This window comes from Poromitra crassiceps, assembly GCF_964638095.1.
Source record: "Poromitra crassiceps genome assembly, chromosome: 19".
NCBI classification, from domain to species: domain Eukaryota; kingdom Metazoa; phylum Chordata; class Actinopteri; order Beryciformes; family Melamphaidae; genus Poromitra; species Poromitra crassiceps.
The window spans coordinates 11,428,395-11,447,948 of record NC_139646.1 but is presented as its reverse complement, the minus strand read 5'-3'; the positions used below and the strand labels follow the sequence as shown (position 1 = coordinate 11,447,948).

The 19,554-nt window shown below is 45.7% G+C and overlaps 1 protein-coding gene across 1 annotated transcript in view; it reads left to right on the top strand.

Moving 5' to 3' along the window:
- The window catches only part of hhip (hedgehog interacting protein), a gene marked incomplete at both ends in the record, with an annotated part of 45,980 nt that overhangs the window by 732 nt on the left and 25,694 nt on the right, over positions 1–19,554 (top strand). Inside the window, 3 exons of the mRNA XM_083655412.1 lie at positions 4,026–4,218; positions 9,837–9,984; positions 11,625–11,826. Coding sequence (XP_083511538.1) covers positions 4,026–4,218; positions 9,837–9,984; positions 11,625–11,826 — 543 coding nt within the window. The remainder of the gene's footprint in view (positions 1–4,025; positions 4,219–9,836; positions 9,985–11,624; positions 11,827–19,554) is intronic.

Genomic DNA, 19,554 nt, shown 5'->3' with positions numbered 1-19,554 from the left:
TTTTCTTGCCAGGTGTTTTGCTTTATACAATCTGGTGCAACTCTAATTCAGCGTGTCCAATGCGCTTCAGCGTTACCATGGTAATCGGTCTCCGTTTTACGCGTAGGTTTTACGTTACAGTCAGCCCACACTGTCAGGACAAAAATGTATACCATGTTTCGAAAAGAAGGGTAGCCTACTACACCGTAGTAGCTACATTTTATTAAACGTGGATCTTTTCCCGAACAGCAGCATGGACCTACCGTTTTCTCTCGTCCCACGCTGTTTTAGCTAGTTAATTGCTTTCTCTGCCGTTTGTCTGCTCTGTCAGTTTTACAATCGGTTTGCCAGAGTCGATTACTTCGCAGCTATGGGGGGGGGGGGGGGGGGGGGGGGGGGGGGGGGGTATGCCATGTGTTTTTACGCTGCACCGTCGCACATTGACTGCAATAATAAGTGCAGAATGTTATGCAGGGTTTGCATCTCTGCGCACTGTGAAGGGTGAAGGCTTCAACTTGCATTATGCGCCCGACTCGCAGCAGAATGCAGCGTTGGATCCTCACCGGGCTATTCTCATGTAAACCACTCCTCGGATCATTCAGTGGCTGGGTGGTATCTCACTTTGTGCCGGCGACAAAAAGCCATATTGCATCATTTAATTTGCTCAAGTCATGCAAATAAGAGGGTGGGAACTGAATGGACGAACTCGACTTCTCCTCCTCCCCACTACACTGCCCACACACGGAGCCCTTTTTGCTTATAGCAAAAGAATAACAACAACACCATTGTGTTTGTTAGTTTCACTAATGGGAGAAGCTGGAGAACATCACTCTCCCCCAGTCATCGGCCCTGTCCAAAGTGTTAAAGCCTTTGAGAGGGTGTGTGTCCTTCACTAGCCTACATCCCCCTGCCAGCCAACTTACACCTATTCCCACAGGACAAGTGTTTTGTTGGTTCCCCCTCTCTCTCTCTCTCTCTCTCTCTCTCTCTCTCTCTCTCTCTCTCTCTCTCTCTCTCTCTCTGACCATATGAGGTTTGTAGAGCCTCACAGATTGTTTACAATTGAATGACAAGTGACCCCCCCCCCCCCCCCCCTCCCGCCCCAAATCGTGGCATTGTGTATTGATATGTTTGTTCCGGCAATTTCACAGACAAAAGCCAGTATGCAGATGCTATCATAGAAATAAGCAATCCTTAACAGCTGCTCTCCCACGTGAAGCTATACATTCACTCGGCAACTCTGGAAACTGGAATCTTCCTGGAACAGCCTGGAAATACACTAAGGTGATTCATTTATTGGCATGTCCAGGTTTCTGATTTCTGGCACGCGCTACCTGACCTGCTGCCCATTATTCGGCGTGTCAGCAAAGGTGCAGCAGTTGAGCCGCGGTGGCATTTTCTCTCTGCTTTTGAGGAACGACTCGCTGAGATTCAGCAAAACACAACAAACAAAGGTCCACTTGTTCTGGTTTGGATGATGGCAACATTGGAGCCCATCCCAGCAACATATGGGCACAGGGCATGGCTGAGAGCACACAAATGCTACTCTCAGTGGACCCTGTGCCAGCCCATGGCACACAGAATCAATGGGCAATTTAGAGCAGGAGGGCAGGCATGCCCACAGCACTACATGGCATCGGTTTAGGGGGCAAGATGACAGAGAGGCACACACCACTCAGAACAGAGAGACGGGGCTGCAGCCAACCGGGAACACGTGTGTTTTTCGAGGAAAATGTCGACAATTAGATAAGAAAATAAAGAAGAAAAAAAGGGGATTCAGCTCCAAACTGAGCTATGGAAACTCCTACCGCTTTAATGCATGCCCTTTACTGCATCCCAATACTGCCTACTGCCACGAGAGAATAACTAGGATAGACCTCACCGATTCACCCTCAAAGTGTCACACTTTTGGGCCACCTGTTGGGCAAAGGCTGGGTATATGACAAGGGAAACTGAATCTGTTTTTCCTCTGCCGCAGTTAGTTCAGCGATGAGAAGTGTAAGGCGTCCATATGTTGGGCTCGGGTCTGCTGGTCTAATTGACTTCGACAGACTGCTAATTTGTTGATACCAGAGTGGGAATGATGTGCCTGTCTATCTCTAAACTGGTGTTTACACATGGACCTCACACAGAGCAAAGCACTACCAGCCCGCTCGTCTGGCTGCTCGAGCAGCACTATACTCTTGACCTAGCGCAGATTACTATGTGTTTTATTACAGCTAATTTGTTATGTAAATAATCTTGCTAATTTCGCCGGGATTAACCTCTTGTGTGCTTTTGTTTAATGACCCTAAATAAGGTTTTGAAGCTCTCCGTTGACTTCATCCATTTCAGTTCCCTAAATCTGTCAGACACAGGAACTGTAATTTCAATTGAACTGTTGGGTAAGCAAGCTGTGAGTCTTTTTCTCCAAACAGACAGGGTCTCCCAAAGTTAACATTTAACCAATTGGTATTAAGAGATATAGCTTACAGGATAGTGAGGGTATAATGTGTTTTTCAGCTTTAGTAGCTCTGGTTTGCATCGCCCATAGCCTATTTTCCATTGCATCACCTAATTTGAGATTAGCCTCCCCTTTAATTCAAATAAGTGATATTCGACCACATGAGGCTATAACAACCCAAAGGGAAGCTTCAAGAAGGAAGCGATAGCATTAGCATCATAAGCTCTCTTTGGGTCACATGGGCAGTGTGACTGGAGGTGCGGTTGGGTTGTGCAGTCTGTTGTGGGTGAGATGTTGCAGCCTCATGTGTCATACTCCTAAATGTGTCTCTGTCTGTGACGACACTGCCTCCTCCTCATTCTTCCTCCGAGAGATGACGCAAGGAAAAGAAGACAGACACTCACTGTGTCTGCAAACTGTTCAGTACATAACCCATCCTATAACCGAAAGTATCAACAGTTACCCAACTGTCTGATGTAACACGTGAAGCGCATCAACAGACTGCATGATTTTTTTTTGTTTTACGTTCAAGCCCAAACACAGATGCATGTCTAACATCATGTTGTTGATGCTGGGGGCCGTGTAATCAAACACTCCCACGAGCACATTGGGAAGTTTGTCTATAGCGCCGTTTTTGGGTTAATATTCTTCCAATGTCTGCTAAATCAAATCTGTGAAAGGAAAAGTAGCCGATATATCCTGGCATTTTCAGTATACTGCCATTGGTGTATGTATGGCATGTGAAGTAATGTCATGGTGGGCAGTTAGATCTGGCGTTACCATGTGCGATGCTGCTTCACAAGTTATTGCCCGTAAAACAGCAGATCTCACTGTGCGTGTGTCATAGGTGCAGTTTCAATGTTTTTAATTAATAAATCTTTTATTTTGAGCACATTTGGGTAGAGGTCACTGTTTTTCTGTGTGATTCCTGGGCTGGAGTGGTTGGGTACTATGGGCTCTCAAATGGGAAGCTCTGGTGAGGTGTGGAAAGGGCTTGGACACTGTTTATATTTTGTTTATGTTACTTACTACCTGAGAGGAACAAGCAACATGTTTCTATCAAATTGAAACCACTCAGTTTATAGTGATAGATTATGGAAATTATTATTATTGTTATTTGATAGCATTTCAAGTCAGTGAAGGTAACTTCAAATTACACATCTCATAGTCTGAGAATAGCCACGACAATCTTGATGGGTTATTAAGGTATTAGAGAAATGTGTGTGTGTGTGTGTGTGTGTGTGTGTGTGTGTGTGTGTGGGGGGGGGGGGGGGGGGGGGTACTTTGTGAGACTAACATTTGCCTTTAAAAGGTAATCTGGACTCATTGGGCTCATTTGGACACATTGACTCATTCTGCATAGTTTCTGAAATTCTCAAACATATTGTCTTAATTTGTCATAAATTTATAATAACGGAGGTTTTTAGAATATACACTAAGATCTCAACGTTCCCTCCTCTACAGTAATATTTATGACACTAATATCACCAAAACTTCCAGCTAATCGTAAACGACATGATGACTTGCCTGTGTAATGTGCAGTAAAAGGGAAAGTTAACAGGCTTCTAATCAGGCATCGGTCCTTGTTGCGTGTGGTCTCCAGATTTTCTCCACCAATAACACGGAATGTGGACGTCTCCTGGAGGAGATCAAGTGTGCTCCCTGCTCGCCCAACGCCCAGGTGTTGTTCCACTCCTTGGACATGGATAAGACGCCACACAGGGAGCCCGACCTGCCGCGGCTCTGCCACGACTTCTGCCGCGAGTTCTACTACACCTGCAGGGGGCACATACCAGGTAATTGCACAGATAGTAGTGATTATGGTGGTGACTCGTAGCAGTTTTATAGCCCATGTGTGGTTACCTGGTGATACACACACACAAACTCACACCCATGCATACATGTGCTTGCCAACAAATAGAGAAAGGGAGTTGGACTTGCGACTTGGACTCGAGTCGCACACATAGTGACTTCAGACTTGACTTGAGACTCGTCCTCAAAAGACTTGAGAGTTGACTTGGACTCGAGATTTGGGACTCATGAACAATCTTTTTTAAGGGGGGATTAACATGAAGGAAATGTCTACTACGGTAATAATAATGTCAGTAATAATAATGTCAACTAATCATCAATGCAGATACTATATTCTAATAGATAAGAAGTGAGGATAATAGAGTACATGCTTTGAATTCCTTAGTAATAAGAGACTTGAGACTTGACTTGGACTTGTGACCAAAAGACTTGAGACTTGACTTGGACTTGCCCCTCAAAGACTTGACTCTTGTCTTGGACTCTAGCTCAAAGACTTGACACTTGCAAAAAAATGACTTGTGAGCATCTCTGTCAACAAACCCACGCAGAGAGAAGACAAATACGATTGCGATTTTTAAGCCTATATTATTCTTGGTAATCTTCATCACTCAGTTGTCTGAACTGAATCGGACATGTCTGATTGTGATGAATTGAAATTCACAGCAGGCCTCATCTCTCATTGAGAATTGGCCTGCACATGTCGAACCAGGCAGATTGTTGGACTTATGCAAGAAGTGGTGCGTCAGGAGTCTGGTCTGTGAATATTTATTTATCCAGCTCTTACCTCATCTGACCTCACCTCCATTCGTGTGCTGAGCATGCCTCGCCTCGGCCTCGCCAAGCCTTCCGCTCGCTCTCTCTCTCTCTCTCTCACTGTCGCACTTCTTTGAAGGCACTGCTGAAGCGTCTGGCCACACGCGGCCCTCGCAGACACCACATCAGTTTGCTAATGAGTCTGCAACATAGCCGAGCAACACTCGTGTTATTTACGACAGCCTCCCCTCAACCTCGCCGTGTTTATGGCGCCAGGTGGAGAACGTTTGCTTCTCTTAAGTTTTCTCTGTTCTCTTTGCTCTCATCCTGCAAGTTGATATCAGTGTGATTTCTTTTTCCCGAAAGACATTGAGTGGAACATTGCGGGGATGTGAGGCATTTCCTCGCACGTGGATTTGAAAATGTTCGAATCGCTGGCATGTGGCTATGTGGCAAAGGTGTGAAAAGCCCTCATGCTATGAAGCAAAATTCACACATACAGCAAAGAAAGCTGGGCCGGCTTGACTACAGTGTGCCAGAGAACTGGAGCAAACGGAATGATTTTACGACCTGTTCCTTCGTACTGCCCACCGGACCCAACCACTCGGGTGGCATTACCGTCGGGGAAGTGTAAGCACCCTAGCTGTGGTCTAGACATGACTGCCCTAACACCTTGCCTTGCTCAGGCACAAAGTGTCCCCCACAGCTATGAGATGTCTACGAGAAGGCATCATCCACAGAATAGGGGAAGAAACTCATTGATGCAACAGCTTTCTCGGTGGATCTGGTACTGTTAAGTGATAGGAGTCCATCTGCCCCCCTGGAAGCCAGGGCCGGTTCCAGAACCAGATGACTAAGGGTGCATCCAAGATAGGAAGGGGTGCAGATGCCCGGCCGAAGGCCGGGCCCACTCGGGTGGCCGGCCGAAGGCCGGCCGCCCGAAAAATTTGACATGTTATTTTACTAAAAATAATGCATTTGACCATCATTTCAAGTAGAATGATACCACCCAAGCAAGAATATTTCAAGTGTTTCAAGTGCTTTACTGAAATATTTGGACCATATAATGATAATACAATTATCTCAACCTTAAAAGGTTACATATAGGTGCCAAAAAGCCATAAAATCACATCAAAGAACAAAGAAAAACAACAACGATAATTCAAGTTTAAACAGTAAGTGTGCAGCTGTAGCATTTATTAAAAAAAAAAAAAAAAAAAAATTTTTTTTTTTTTTTTTTACTTTTCAACTGAGCATGCAGACAATTAAAATAAGGGTGCAATGCATGCTTTTGCACCCCCGTAGAACCGGGCCTGCTGGAAGCATTTGGTCTTCAGAAGTATTTCCTTTGAAGGCCTGTTAGATCGCAGGTACCTGTGCCTTCAGAGTGCATTCCAAACATGATCAAACGCTTTCCACTGTCTTCTCTCCCCCGGCCAAGTCTTCTTCCAATCTCTGTCGCCGCAAAACTGATTAGATCTGCCGAGATTTGCACACAGAGAACAGTTTCAAACGCACTTGTCTGCAACCCACCCACATGGTATGCTGCAGATCAAGTCGAATATCAAACGCGTACATTCCACCCAAGTCCGTGGTGTCCCCCGCGAGTCTGTGTCTAATGGCCGTGCAGTGCGGTTGACTGCTGCCATATCATGTGCAATTCTTGAACTAGGATGTGAGCTGGGGAGATGGACTGTATGGAGGGAAGAAAGAGAGAAGGAGAAGGGCTGTCTGGAGTTACATTACTTCCTCATGAGCTGACAGACATATGGGCTCAGAGAGTTCAACCAAAAAGCTCAAGAGAAGAATCCAGAGAAGAACCCCCCCCCCCTGCCATCGTCCTCCTCCCTCTCTCAGTCTCTCCCTCTCTCTCTCTCCCCCCTCCCTCCACAGATCAGCATATGTGGTGACGAATGACACATTTATTTTTCTACAAAGGTTGTGTGTATGTAAAACTGCTGAAGTGCATCAAGATGTCAAGTACTTTGGGTGGGCCACCCAGGTTGCCTTGGAAGATAACCAGATGGAAGTATAACTTTAGCGCTGGGGAGCCGGGAATATGGACAAGGTTCTCCCTCTCTCTTTCTCTCTCCCTCTCTCTTTCTCCATAGTTGAAGCTGGACTTTGCTGCTGTCTTTGCTGTTATTGTGGATGTTCCCGACAATAAACTGTCCAAATTAGATGTCCCTCTAAATACAATAATTATGCCCTCCCCATTGACAGTCTAGTCTGAAGTACGCTGATAATACTGCACATTTGCGGATCTGGATCTTACCATGTGGGGCAGTTGCACTGATTACTGTACAACCACAAACATTAAGGTGACAATATGATTCTTCTTAAACACAGGCCCATTCAAAGTGCTGACCAAAAGGCATGAAAGTGAAACAGTAGCCTTTACAGCATCCTTAACTGTCCTCCTGCTCCCATGAAACGTCCCTCTGGCCTCTGATTAGGCCATGTACTTAGCCCCCATTTCTCCATAAAGACATTTACTGGCCTGACTCTCACTTCAGCTTGGAGGCCTCCCACCTCCCCCATCCTCCTCTTTCCTCCTATCTCCTTCCCTTCCTCACTTACTCTTTCCCCCCTGCACCCAAGGTCCCCGACCAGCATGGTTAAGATAACTGCAGGCAACAGTAGGTGGGTGGTATAGCCTGGGAGAGCCGTGTGTGTGTCCGCGTGTGTGTATCTGTGTGTGTGTGTGTGTTTGATCTTCATGTTGTGTTTAGATGTTTGAGGGGATATCCTATCACCTCCAGTATTTGGTGCGGTCAGCCCTTGCGGTCGGTGTGTGGCGAGAGGGGGGAGATGAAAGGAGGGACAGGGAGAGTCCTGTTTGTGTTTTTATCACTGGTGTATTTGCTCTCCTCCGCCCTCTGAGGGTTTGACTAAGGGAAACAATATTGGCAAGGTTGTTTTTAGGTCACAAAGGGCCTCTGCATCCACGGCGCAACGTTGCTTTTCGCCCTCTGCGGTTTGCCTACAAGGCAGCACAATGAGAGAGGAGAGGAGCCGTTCCTTGAACCTTGGAATAATGTTGTGACTGTGCAGGCGGGAGGGGTAGCTGTGTCTGATTGCCATGTTTACGCAGATCACTCTATGCTCTGGCACTGGACCATTTTAGGTAAACCGGCAGGTCCAAGAGAAATAAGGGTTGAAGGAATGGTGTGATGGCATTTTCGCTTGGAATTCCCAAACCAAAAGAACCGGGATACAGTCGGTCTGCATTTGTGGAACATTGCGTCTTTATTTGGCTCAGGCTGGGCGAGAAAAGAATATCCTCACACTGAGAGCGAGGTTGTGTGCTTGGAATCACATGCCATCTATTGAACAGGTTGATTGGTTGATTGGAATCACATGCCATCTATTGAACAGGTTGATTGGTTGATTGGAATCACATGCCATCTATTGAACAGGTGGATTGTTGTCTTATGTGGTGTCTCGCATTTCACATGCTGTGCACATGTGTGGCTCAATAATACAAAACATCCAGGAGTTCTTCAAGCGTCCCACATGAAACAACAGCATTTTCAGAGCAGGTGGTGAAGGGTTTGAGCCACTTTCAAAGTGCATTTTTGGATGGCTATGAAGTTAAATAATGCTGGGCTTTGGGTAAAGTGAGTTGACAGATGTTTGCCAGTCTTGCCAGAAGATGGTAAGAATTGTGGCATGATGAAGTTCATTCTAATTCTCATTTCAATTGTATACTATATCCTGTCACAGTCACTACAATCCCCAAAATACAAAACATGAACTGTATGTAGAGAGACCTCTCCTTGGAATGTGCGTAGCATGATAGGATGATATTGGTTTAACAGTTTAACAGATAACAGTTTTACATTATCCATGTGGTGTGAACAGTTTTCCATTCACTTTTCCATTCTACTCAGGTCTGGTAGAGACAGAGCTGGTAGGGATTTGGTGTCTTGCTCAAGGATCCTCAACTTGGATGGAGCTGCTAAACCGTAGGACCCCCTGCCACCACACATATGACCCAAGCTGACATATATGTTTAGTATCAAAGAGAAAAATGGAATCCTTGCAACCGCACTGGTTTTGTCTCAAGTTCTATGATATTATACTGTAGTTGTCCACTCCCTGAGCAAATTAGACCTCTCTTGCATCCTGCAAGGTGTTGCTCTAGAGAGGTTTTCGATTTCTCGTTGACTGATTGGTACTGTAGGTAAAGACTTCAAATGCTCGCAGCTAGTGGTCAGTGAGAGGAGTGACACTATTGTGTGATGTTGACAATTTTCACCAAGGATTTATTCAAGGAGTGCTCCAGTTTGAACAAATGCAACCTCATCACTGACTACTAGGACTACTAGACTTCAAGGACAAACAGACACAGAGTGTCCAATAGGAATCTTGGGCCAGTGCACAGACATCAGTTCATAAATCAAAATAACAATAAAGTAAACTAAAAGTGAGAATGCAATTTTTCTCTCTCTCTCTGGAGGATACATGGTGTACTGCAGAGTCCTGTCTAATCTGAGATCCATTTGGTTTGGCCCAGCTTCTCTTCACTTGTTCATTTCAGCGCAGTCTAGCCAGGATTTGGTTTGGCTCATCAAGCATAACTCCAACCTCCCCAACACATGAGCACATCTACACATTCTCTCTCTCTCTCTCACACACACACACACACACACACACACACAAACCCATACATGCAGAGAACTCAAAGTACTATAAACACAACTTAAATACAATATTCATGGGATTTTCTTGGTTTAGAGAGGGCTATACTGTATGTATGGCATTACTATATGAGGCAGTGTATGAAGTCATTTAGTATCTCTGTGTGAGACCCTCTCTCTATGTCTGTCTCTGTTGTGTTTGCTAGAACTGTTCCAAGCCGATGTGGATGAGTTCTGCCAATACTATGGGAGGAGAGATGGCAGTCCATGCTTTCCAGATTTTCAACGAAAGCAGCAACCACCACCGCAAGATTCCAACTACTTGGGGGATGACAAAATAGAAGATATCAGCAGGTTTGTAGCCTGATTTTTCAAATGTTTTATTCCATTTGACATGACACTTTGGAATATGTGCGTATTATTAGTTTTGGTTTTAAAAGTGTTTCAGTCATCTGACCTTTTCAGCATTCAACGGTACTTTTGGACTCAGATTCATAAGGTTACTGTAAATTAGTTTTTGGTGTAGCTCCAGTCATCTGCTGTGACCTCACTGGTCCGTTGTGGCCCATGCTTTCAGACAGAATGCTACGCCATCTCTCCTCTGATCCCAAAGTTTGTTCAGAGGGCATTTGCACAGCTTTGGCCACATAATGAAAATGCTTATCCTGCGTCATTTGGGCTGCCTCCCTCACGTACGTCACAGAGGGCTTTGCCCTTTTGTTTGTGAGGGGACGCCTTTCATCTCCGTTTCCCCTGAGGCAAGATGGAAGCTCAGTAGCCGTCATACAGCATGTTCTTCACTCAAATAACCTCCAAAAGTCAAAGAGTGAAGAGTTAAGGAGTCATCTTCTGAGAGGTCTATTCAGGTTAATGCTCCATTTTCAAACAAAAATAAATGCGTCCGTTTCAAATGATGTAAACCTCATTGTCCACATACTTCCATGCGTCTTTCACGTTGGTATCATGTTAAGCAATGCATCCACTAGTGGGCAGTACAGAGTCAAATGTGTGAGAGTGTGTGTGTGGTACTGCTCCGTTTCATCCGTATCCGTAAGCTTTCAGAAAACGTGCAGAATTACGCACGAAATGAACGCATGCGTATCCCTATTTAACGTTGAGCATAATTGGGCCTTAAGGACGATGTTGCAGGACTGACTTATGTTGGAGACTACGACACAATGGCAAGTTTGCGTCACTGTTATTGGCTAACATTACGTCTTCATCAGAACTTCCACTTCAAAACCAAGGCGCGAGAGCGACAGAGCACACCTGCTAGTCAACTGAGACACATCTTGATTACTTCATAGCCCCAGACAGGAAAGTCAAGTGATATTTAATTGGGCAGTTTTTCTGCAGACGGCTGTCAATGGAAAACTTCCTGCTTGTGATTGTGAATGTCTTTAAATCACTGTAGAAGACCAGTTCTGTCCTCATGTGTTAGTGTGATTGAATAATAGCTTTTACTGTTCCTGCACATCCAAATTAAAGTAGCATAATGTATATTTATACCACCCTGCTGAATGGGTGATTTTCATGCAATTGATCTTTATTCATTTTTTTATCACAGGTTATGTTCCCTTCCACATACTACAGTGATTCTCAAAGCATTTCCTATCAAGGACCCCTAATTTGGTCCACATTGGGGCCACCGCCCCCTATTTCATGGCATTTTGTGTCTCAGACTCAAATCTGAAAATGTGTCCAGAATTCCATGACTATCTCTATTGTAGGTAGAGAGGTAACAGTGAAACTATGTCCAAAACATTCATCTACATTCTCTCATTTCTTGCCAATAAATAATTGTGAAGTTGAACAATGCATCAATTTGCCGGGGACCCCCTGGAGCTCCCTCAGGGACCCCTGGTGGTCCCCGGACCCCATGTTGAGAACCACTGTACTCCAGCAGCCCGCCATGCCCCTCTACAGTAGCTCCTAACTGGATTATTCACCTCCACCATACATCTCTGACTTGTTGTGTCTCTCTGGTAACTTAGGAAACACAAACACAACTGCTACTGTGCCCAGGAGGTGTTGAGTGGCCTCCGGCAGCCGGTGGCCGTGCTGCACTGTGGGGACGGATCCCAGCGCCTCTTTGTCCTCGAGCGGGAGGGGATTGTCAGGATCCTCACGCATGACCTGGAGCTGCTCAAAGAGCCCTTCCTGGACATCCACAAGTTGGTGCAGAGCGGGCTGAAGGTAGGAATGAGACCGCCTTCGTACTGTCGCCCCCCCTCCGTGGGTTGCTGCGAGGTTTGGCAGAGGTGATTCTGGATACCGATATAAACAGGGAAGAGAGAAGGAGACTTTTCTGTCCCGAGTATGAAGCCTTTGCAGCGCTCCATTTCTAGAGACGAAGGTAATTATGTGGTAGAGAATGGCCTTAACAGCAGTCTTTACAACACAACTGTTCACACCTAAGTAAACGGCTGGCCTATTTTTGGTGTCTGCGTGGAACGTCGCCCATGCCAAGGCAAATCCCCTCAAAGTGGTGCCTGCTCACTATTAACATTCAATTATGTAATTACACCAAACAAGCAGCCATTCATCAATTGTGATCGCAGCTAACTATTATGCTATTATGTGCTAATTAACTGTACGTACACATTGTCCTCATTACTAATTTTCTGCTAATTCTCACAAGATTGGTTAATGGCTTTCTTAATGTCTCCCACATTGTCCCCATATACTGTAGCATGTTCTTATATCCCACATGGTGACTAGAATGACACGGGGTAATGCGACACAGCTATAGCCACACACAGCAGCAGTGCTGCACCAACTGTCTGTCAGGTTTAGCTCATTTCTTCAAACCGACCCTGTCCACACTCTCTCCGTGCTGCGCAAAAGAAAACATTTTTATGCGATGTCTGGCTAGCAACTTTGCTTTCTCTCTCCCTCAATGTGAAGTAATGAGGGGTTAGTTACATATGTAGACAGAGCAGAAGAAAATACTCTCCATGCCTTGAGGTTTCTGCCAGGCACAAAGCCACTGACATGTCTCTAGTCTAATTATCACCTATGTGGCATTTATTTTGTCTACCATGACCTCCCACTATCATGGAAGTCTGCCTTCCAGAAATGGGGACGTGATAGAGGCTGCATGGGGTGCCCGCTGCCCGGGGCACACAAGCTCCGTCTGAAACATATGTTCTACTGCTGTTTGGAAGGAAAATACAACCATACAAGAAAATAACAAAGAAATAAAGTTGAATAGGAAGTTTTTTTTTTTGGCTGATGCTGAGTTTTAGATTAGCATAGCGTAGACATTTTTTCACCCAATTGTATGCCACATAGGCATTTGTTTTGGGGTGTGGTTCCAGTACTTGAAATATTATCTTTATGGGTTTGGGAACCTTGCGAGACTTGTAAATTGCTTGTAATAAGCCATATAATGTCTAGGATTCTCTCTGGATATTTCATCTGCAAGGATCTGACATTGTAATCTTCATGGTAACGTCACATTTGCTCTGGGTATTTATTGTTTACCTGCGATCCTTACTGCAGCGGGCCATTTTGAATTTGAAAATTGTTTGTAAACTGTTTAGATAATGGCGATTGCATGAAGAGATGGGGTAGTTGGGATGTTTGGGGGGGGCGCACTCCCAGACAGGAAGTTTATCTATCACGCATGCCTCCCGCTCCTCCGCTGACAAGACGCGCTGCTTATGGGGAATCAAACGGAGCACAGAGATTGAATATGCAACTGCCCCCTGCGGGATCCTCTCTCTGCTCTCTTATCATCATTAAACCTGAACTGCTCATGGATAAAAACGATCATTATGACAATTAGAAGTGGCTCAAAACCCCGGCAGGCCCCAGGAGTCCTATTCTGCCCCCCCAGCCGCACGGGCTGGACAGAACCAGGGGAGGGCTTAGCTTAGGTGTTTACTGGCTGCATCAACAGGATGGGGCTGCCTTTATACAGACAGAGGAACCCGGGCCCTCCAGGGACGGAGGAGATAACGGGTTTATCATTGGCCCCATGCACATGCTTTGATTGTGATGTTCTGTGTTTCCTCCCGCTCTTCCACAAACCCCCCCCCCCCCCCCCCCCTCCTTCCATGGATCCCCCCGGTACCAATTAAGCTGACCTGCTCAGAAACAATGCTGTGCTGTGGTGCTGCAGGCTCCCAGCTGCACTGTGGGTGTTCTCCTCCTGAAACTCAATCTCCGCTCTCCAGCCCCTGCCCCCCCCCCCCCACACACACACACACACACACACACACACTCACTCTCCCCATGTCATCATCAACAGTGGTCTCCTCATCAACTGGTTCACATTGGCACACCTCTCAGATGATTGGCTAATTGTGGACTGACCGGCCTCTTGATTGGACAGAGGCCTACGTCAGGTTGTGGTTCAGATGCGGTGCTCGCGGCAGATCTTGACTTGTTTTTGCAGCAGCTCAGTTAGGTTTACTGCAGTACTGACATCTCATGGCCAACACTGGACTATAAAGCGCAGCGCACAGTGCGAGAAGAAGTGCCCAGTCAGTTAAGTTGTTTGAATTTGCTCTCAAGGCGACCATTTCCAGATGCAACATAGCTACGCTTTGATATAAATCACTGCTATATATCTGTTGTGTCTGGCGGTAATTGTAGATGCCAAAAAAGTGCCGCTTCTACTCAATTAATGGCAACATCTTGCATAGTAGAACATCTAAAAGACACCCAGGAGTAGCATCTGTGAGGCCGACGTGACAGTAGGGTTTTTTATAAATGAAGACATCTGCGCACAGCAACACAAGGTTAACACTCCACTGAAGTGTATTAGGCTGCGTAACGGGGGCGAGGGCGCCCGCAATAAAATATTTCACTGTGAAACAAATAGGTCACAGCGTGTTATTCTTTCTGTCCCGGCTTTCCTGACAGCTGTTGGGCCTTCTCAGCCACCATACGTCATACTGTCTCAAATAAGTGTCCTGCCAGTGACAAATTAGCCCCTGCTCATCTTCACTATGTACTCCGGCTAGGAGCAGAGCCTCAGTTATGTGACCACTATTTTCATGTAATAACCAACACTGGGACGCCTGGTGGAAAATGAAAAGCTGGAATGTTTATGAGTGTAGTACCAGTGTTGTACGTAAAATCATGAATTGATGAGCATGAATTGTATGTCCCAAATGTAGTTTGAAAGAGGACCATCTCAGCCTGTGTTTTTTTCCCTTTTTGGTTGGGTCAGGAGGACGAATGTCTCATAGGATCACTGTGAACTTTGTCTTTGGATTCAAGTGTGTCAACAGGTGGACGGGTTGCACCAGAGATTTAGCTGTACTGGGGAACACAGGCAGTGTTTGTGTCTATGTGTGTGTGTGTGTGTGCATGATGTGTGTGTGTGTGTGTGTGTCAGCATTTCAGGTAGCCTCTGAGGTAACGCGGCCTAGACATTGTTTTGCTCCAATCCAACTGGCGTGGAATGTCTTTTAGCGGAGGATTGCCCGCGAGCCAGTAAGGATCAAAAGGTTCAGGGTAACAATGCACGAGCCGACACAATGCGTCCCTCACCGCCGGCCTGAAAGACAGCTGCCCCCGTGGGACTGGAAATGGCAGCATTGTGCGTCGCTGCGTCCGCCACTCGGACAGGGTCAGCATTCCGTGTCAGGCACCCGGCCGTGAGATAGCGACCACTCCTCATCGCAGCACCTCGGAGTTCCCAGCTCTCTGTGGAGCGGCGCCAGAACCTTGACGTTGCCAAAAGCCGAGCCCTCGAGAGCGGAGTTGGAGGGAAAAGAGGAATGTGGAGGCAGGTGTTTGAGAAGTATGAAGAGATAATACCTCTTGAGAGATTCAATCAGAGCCCCCTGCCCGGCGGTGGAAGAATGATGGTAGTCATAAAGAAGAGAAAAAGACGTGTGTGTGTGTGTGTGTGTGTGTGTGTGTGTGTGTGTGTGTGTGTGGGGGAAGGGGGGGGGGGGGGGTGATGGAGGGAATTTGTTTTAAGTTGACACAGCAAAGTGAGTGTAGAGCAAAGTGTGTAGTTTGACAGAGGTTGGGAGAGGACGGGGTTGGTATTATAATGACATTGTCATCTATTGCGCTTTGACTCGAGACACTTTCACCATGAGCGTCAGGGGGACTACAAGGTGAGATCAAATGCCTTGTGTCGAAGAAGAAGCTTGCTATCGCTTCCCCTCAGATCTTTATTCATCTAGATGTACAGTATGTAGATGCAAAGAATGATTAAATGACATAGGTATATGTATATACATTTATATATATATATATATATATATATATACAGTATATATAAATGTAATGCTTTTAAAAGTGCACACTTAGGGCGTCCGGGTAGGGCAGCAGGTGATTCCCTGCCTACCAACATGAGGGTCACAGGTCCGAGCCCCCATGTTGCCTCCAGCTATGTCGGGCGACAGGGCGTCTATACAGGCACAATTGGCCGTGTCTGCGGTTGGGATTCAGGGCATGTGCCCTGGTCGCTGCACTAGTGCCTCCTCTGGTCGGTCGGGGCGCCTGTTCGAGGGGGGAGGGAAACTAGAGGGAATAGCGTTTAGCATGATCCTTCAACGTGCTACGTCCGGCCGGCGAAACGCCTCGCTGTTAGGTGAAAAGAAGCGGCTGGTGACTGCACATGTATTGGAGGAAACGTGCTAGTCGTCTACAACTACGGAATTGGCCAAGTACGATTGTGGAGAAAATGATCGGGGGGGGTGGAGTCAGGAAAAAAATACACTTGATAGTAGATTATAAATTGAATCACTGATGCAGAACAAAGCTTGTGGATCTAATCTCAGCCTGCAACCCCACACAGTAGAACTTAAAACCGGCGAAACTCAACTTTGCTGCTGACATGATACAGTATGGAACGTGCGTTTTGTAGCAAGAGCGTTCCAAATGAGCTTGTTTGTATATCAGTTTGTGAGCTGTGTCTCCTCTCTGCTGCAGCTTTGGCACCAGTTTGACTGTGATCAATGCACAGAGGAGCCACAGGTTGGCACGTTGTGTTCTTCTAATCAAGGTATCTCCTCAGATTGGCTCTGCGGAGGAAGGCCTTTCTAACGGACTGTTTATTTCTTATGGCTCTGCTGTTCGCCAGCTGCTGAAGGAGCTAGTCATTAAGCAAGGGAGCTAATATTTCAGCCCATTTAACCACTGTGTGTATCTTGGTGGTCCCCCTTTTTGGCTCCAGATCTAGGCCTCTTTGGAATTCTGGTCTTTGACCCGCTCCCTACAGTGTGTTTATTTTGGGGATCTGGGTCACTGCATCCCCAAATCCAACATATGGATCAAGCATTTCAAAGTGAGGTTGAGAGTGGCTCCTCTCCTACCAAAATGAAACTGTTAGTTTTTTTTTACATTCTTTGGCAAACAGCATCACCTCTGCTCCCACATAACATCCAGCTGTAGTGTGTGCTGCTGCATCCCCTCCTACATAACATCCAGCTGTAGTGTGTGCTGCTGCATCCCCTCCCACATAACATCCAGCTGTAGTGTGTGCTGCTGCATCCCCTCCCACATAACATCCAGCTGTAGTGTGTGCTGCTGCATCCCCTCCCACATAACATCCAGCTGTAGTGTGTGCTGCTGCATCCCCTCCCACATAACATCCAGCTGTAGTGTGTGCTGCTGCATCCCCTCCCACATAACATCCAGCTGTAGTGTGTGCTGCTGCATCCCCTCCTACATAACATCCAGCTGTAGTTAGGCATGGGTCGATTTCCGGTTTTACCGGTTCGGTTCGGTATACGAGCCCAAACCGGTTTGATCACGTGCAAACCGAAAAAACCTAAAAAAAAAAAAAAAAAAAATTTTTTTTTTTTTTAAAGTTTTTTTTTTTTTTTTTGCCAGTCCATTCTGATTGCACTATTGTTCGTATTAGCCTCTTCTCAAGTTGCACTAGTAGGCAAAAGTCTTATTTTGTTTATTATGTTGATGTTTGAAGAAAAGTTAAGCTGAATAGTTATGAGAAATAAAAACAGTGTGTTGTTACAGTTAAAAGGTTCTGCTTATTTGTATTCAGTGTTCGTGCTGGTTGGCAGCATACCAGCTTAGAGGTGCATTATCGCCACCAACTGCAGCCGCTTTGATACGTTTTTTGGGGGAATATCGAACCGGTTTCAAAATGTTCAAACCGACCCATGCCTAGGCCCTATATTGTGTGAATTTGTGAGTTTTGAAGTTTATAAGGCAGCTCAGCTGTAAGCCAATCCATTCTGATTGCACTGCTTGTGTTTTTATTAGCCTTTTTCTCAAGTTGCACTATAGGCAGAAGTCTTATTTCATTTATTATTTTGATGTTTAGAAGAAAAGTTGAGCTGAATAGTTATGAGAAATAAATACAGGGTGTGTTTGTTACACAGGTGTCCTGCTTCTTTTTATTCAGTATCATTGCTGGTTGACAATACCAGCTTAGAGGTGTATTATCGCTATCAGGTGGACTGAAGTTGCACTACAGACAGTTATGGGCCACACTCGGGAGCCCTGCTTGGAAAAAAAAAAAAAAAAAAAAAAAAATTAATTAAAAAAAAAATCGGTATACCGGTTCGATCCGGTTTAGACAGCAATATCGAACCGGTTTTAAAATTTTCAAACCGACCCAGCCCTAGCTGTAGTGTGTGCTGCTGCATCCCCTCCCACATAACATCCAGCTGTAGTGTGTGCTGCTGCATCCCCTCCCACATAACATCCAGCTGTAGTGTGTGCTGCTGCATCCCCTCCCACATAACATCCAGCTGTAGTGTGTGCTGCTGCATCCCCTCCCACATAACATCCAGCTGTAGTGTGTGCTGCTGCATCCCCTCCCACATAACATCCAGCTGTAGTGTGTGCTGCTGCATCCCCTCCCACATAACATCCAGCTGTAGTGTGTGCTGCTGCATCCCCTCCCACATAACATCCAGCTGTAGTGTGTGCTGCTGCATCCCCTCCCACATAACTCCTTTTTTATTTGACTTCAGTGATCTGACATTTAGTAGTAGTCATAAATTTCTGCTGAGAGGAACTTTGCCTTTTGGGGTGGAGATTTATTTGTCACAACTTTTCACTTTACATTCAGATTGATAGAACCCCAGTGGCTTATTATGCGGGTCTCTATTGTTGTTCATTGGTACTTCAAGTACATTCCTTTGCATGGAGTCATCTCTTTTGCATTGGCATGTGGCCTGTGTCACTGCTATGTTTGACTGGGCCGGGCCCAACACAGTCCAAACAGAACTGGGAGATCCAGCACACTTGAACCAATTTATGATGTGTGTTCCTTGGCCTCTGACACAGACTACACCTATCCAGTGCTTGCAATGCCACTGTAGTCCAAACTGAGACCTCCAAAATCCTGAATTCCCTTATATATATATATATATACGGTATATATATATATATCTATATATATATATATATATATATCTATATATATATATAATATATTTTTTTTATATATATTTTGAGAGGGAGTACCTGAAGAAGCCACAGCTGTGTTAATTGCAGAAAATATGCTAATGTGTTTGCCTTGAGTGAGGGGTGGGGCTTTTCTGTTCTTTACCAGCTATTTTGGATTGATATGATCACACACACACACACACACACACACACACACACACACACACACACACACACACACACACACACACACACACACACACACACACACACACACACACACACACACACACACACACACACACAAATCTAGGGGCCACTTTAAAAACATTCTTAACACCTAAGCCTGGCATTCTGTTCATTCTTTTGTCAAGAAGAAATTGTGAGGGAGACTAGAGGCTACGCTACGGTATAAAAAAAGAGGGCCGACCTGGCTTGCCTTGCCTAGGGAAAGAAATGCTATAGCTGATTATTACAGCTAACTATGATGGGAGGACCACCAGGGTAGTGACAACTGATGTAGCTGCCTCCGGGGTGAGACAAAGGTTTACATATTACACAAGCAATTTAGATGTTTTCTAAACATGTTGC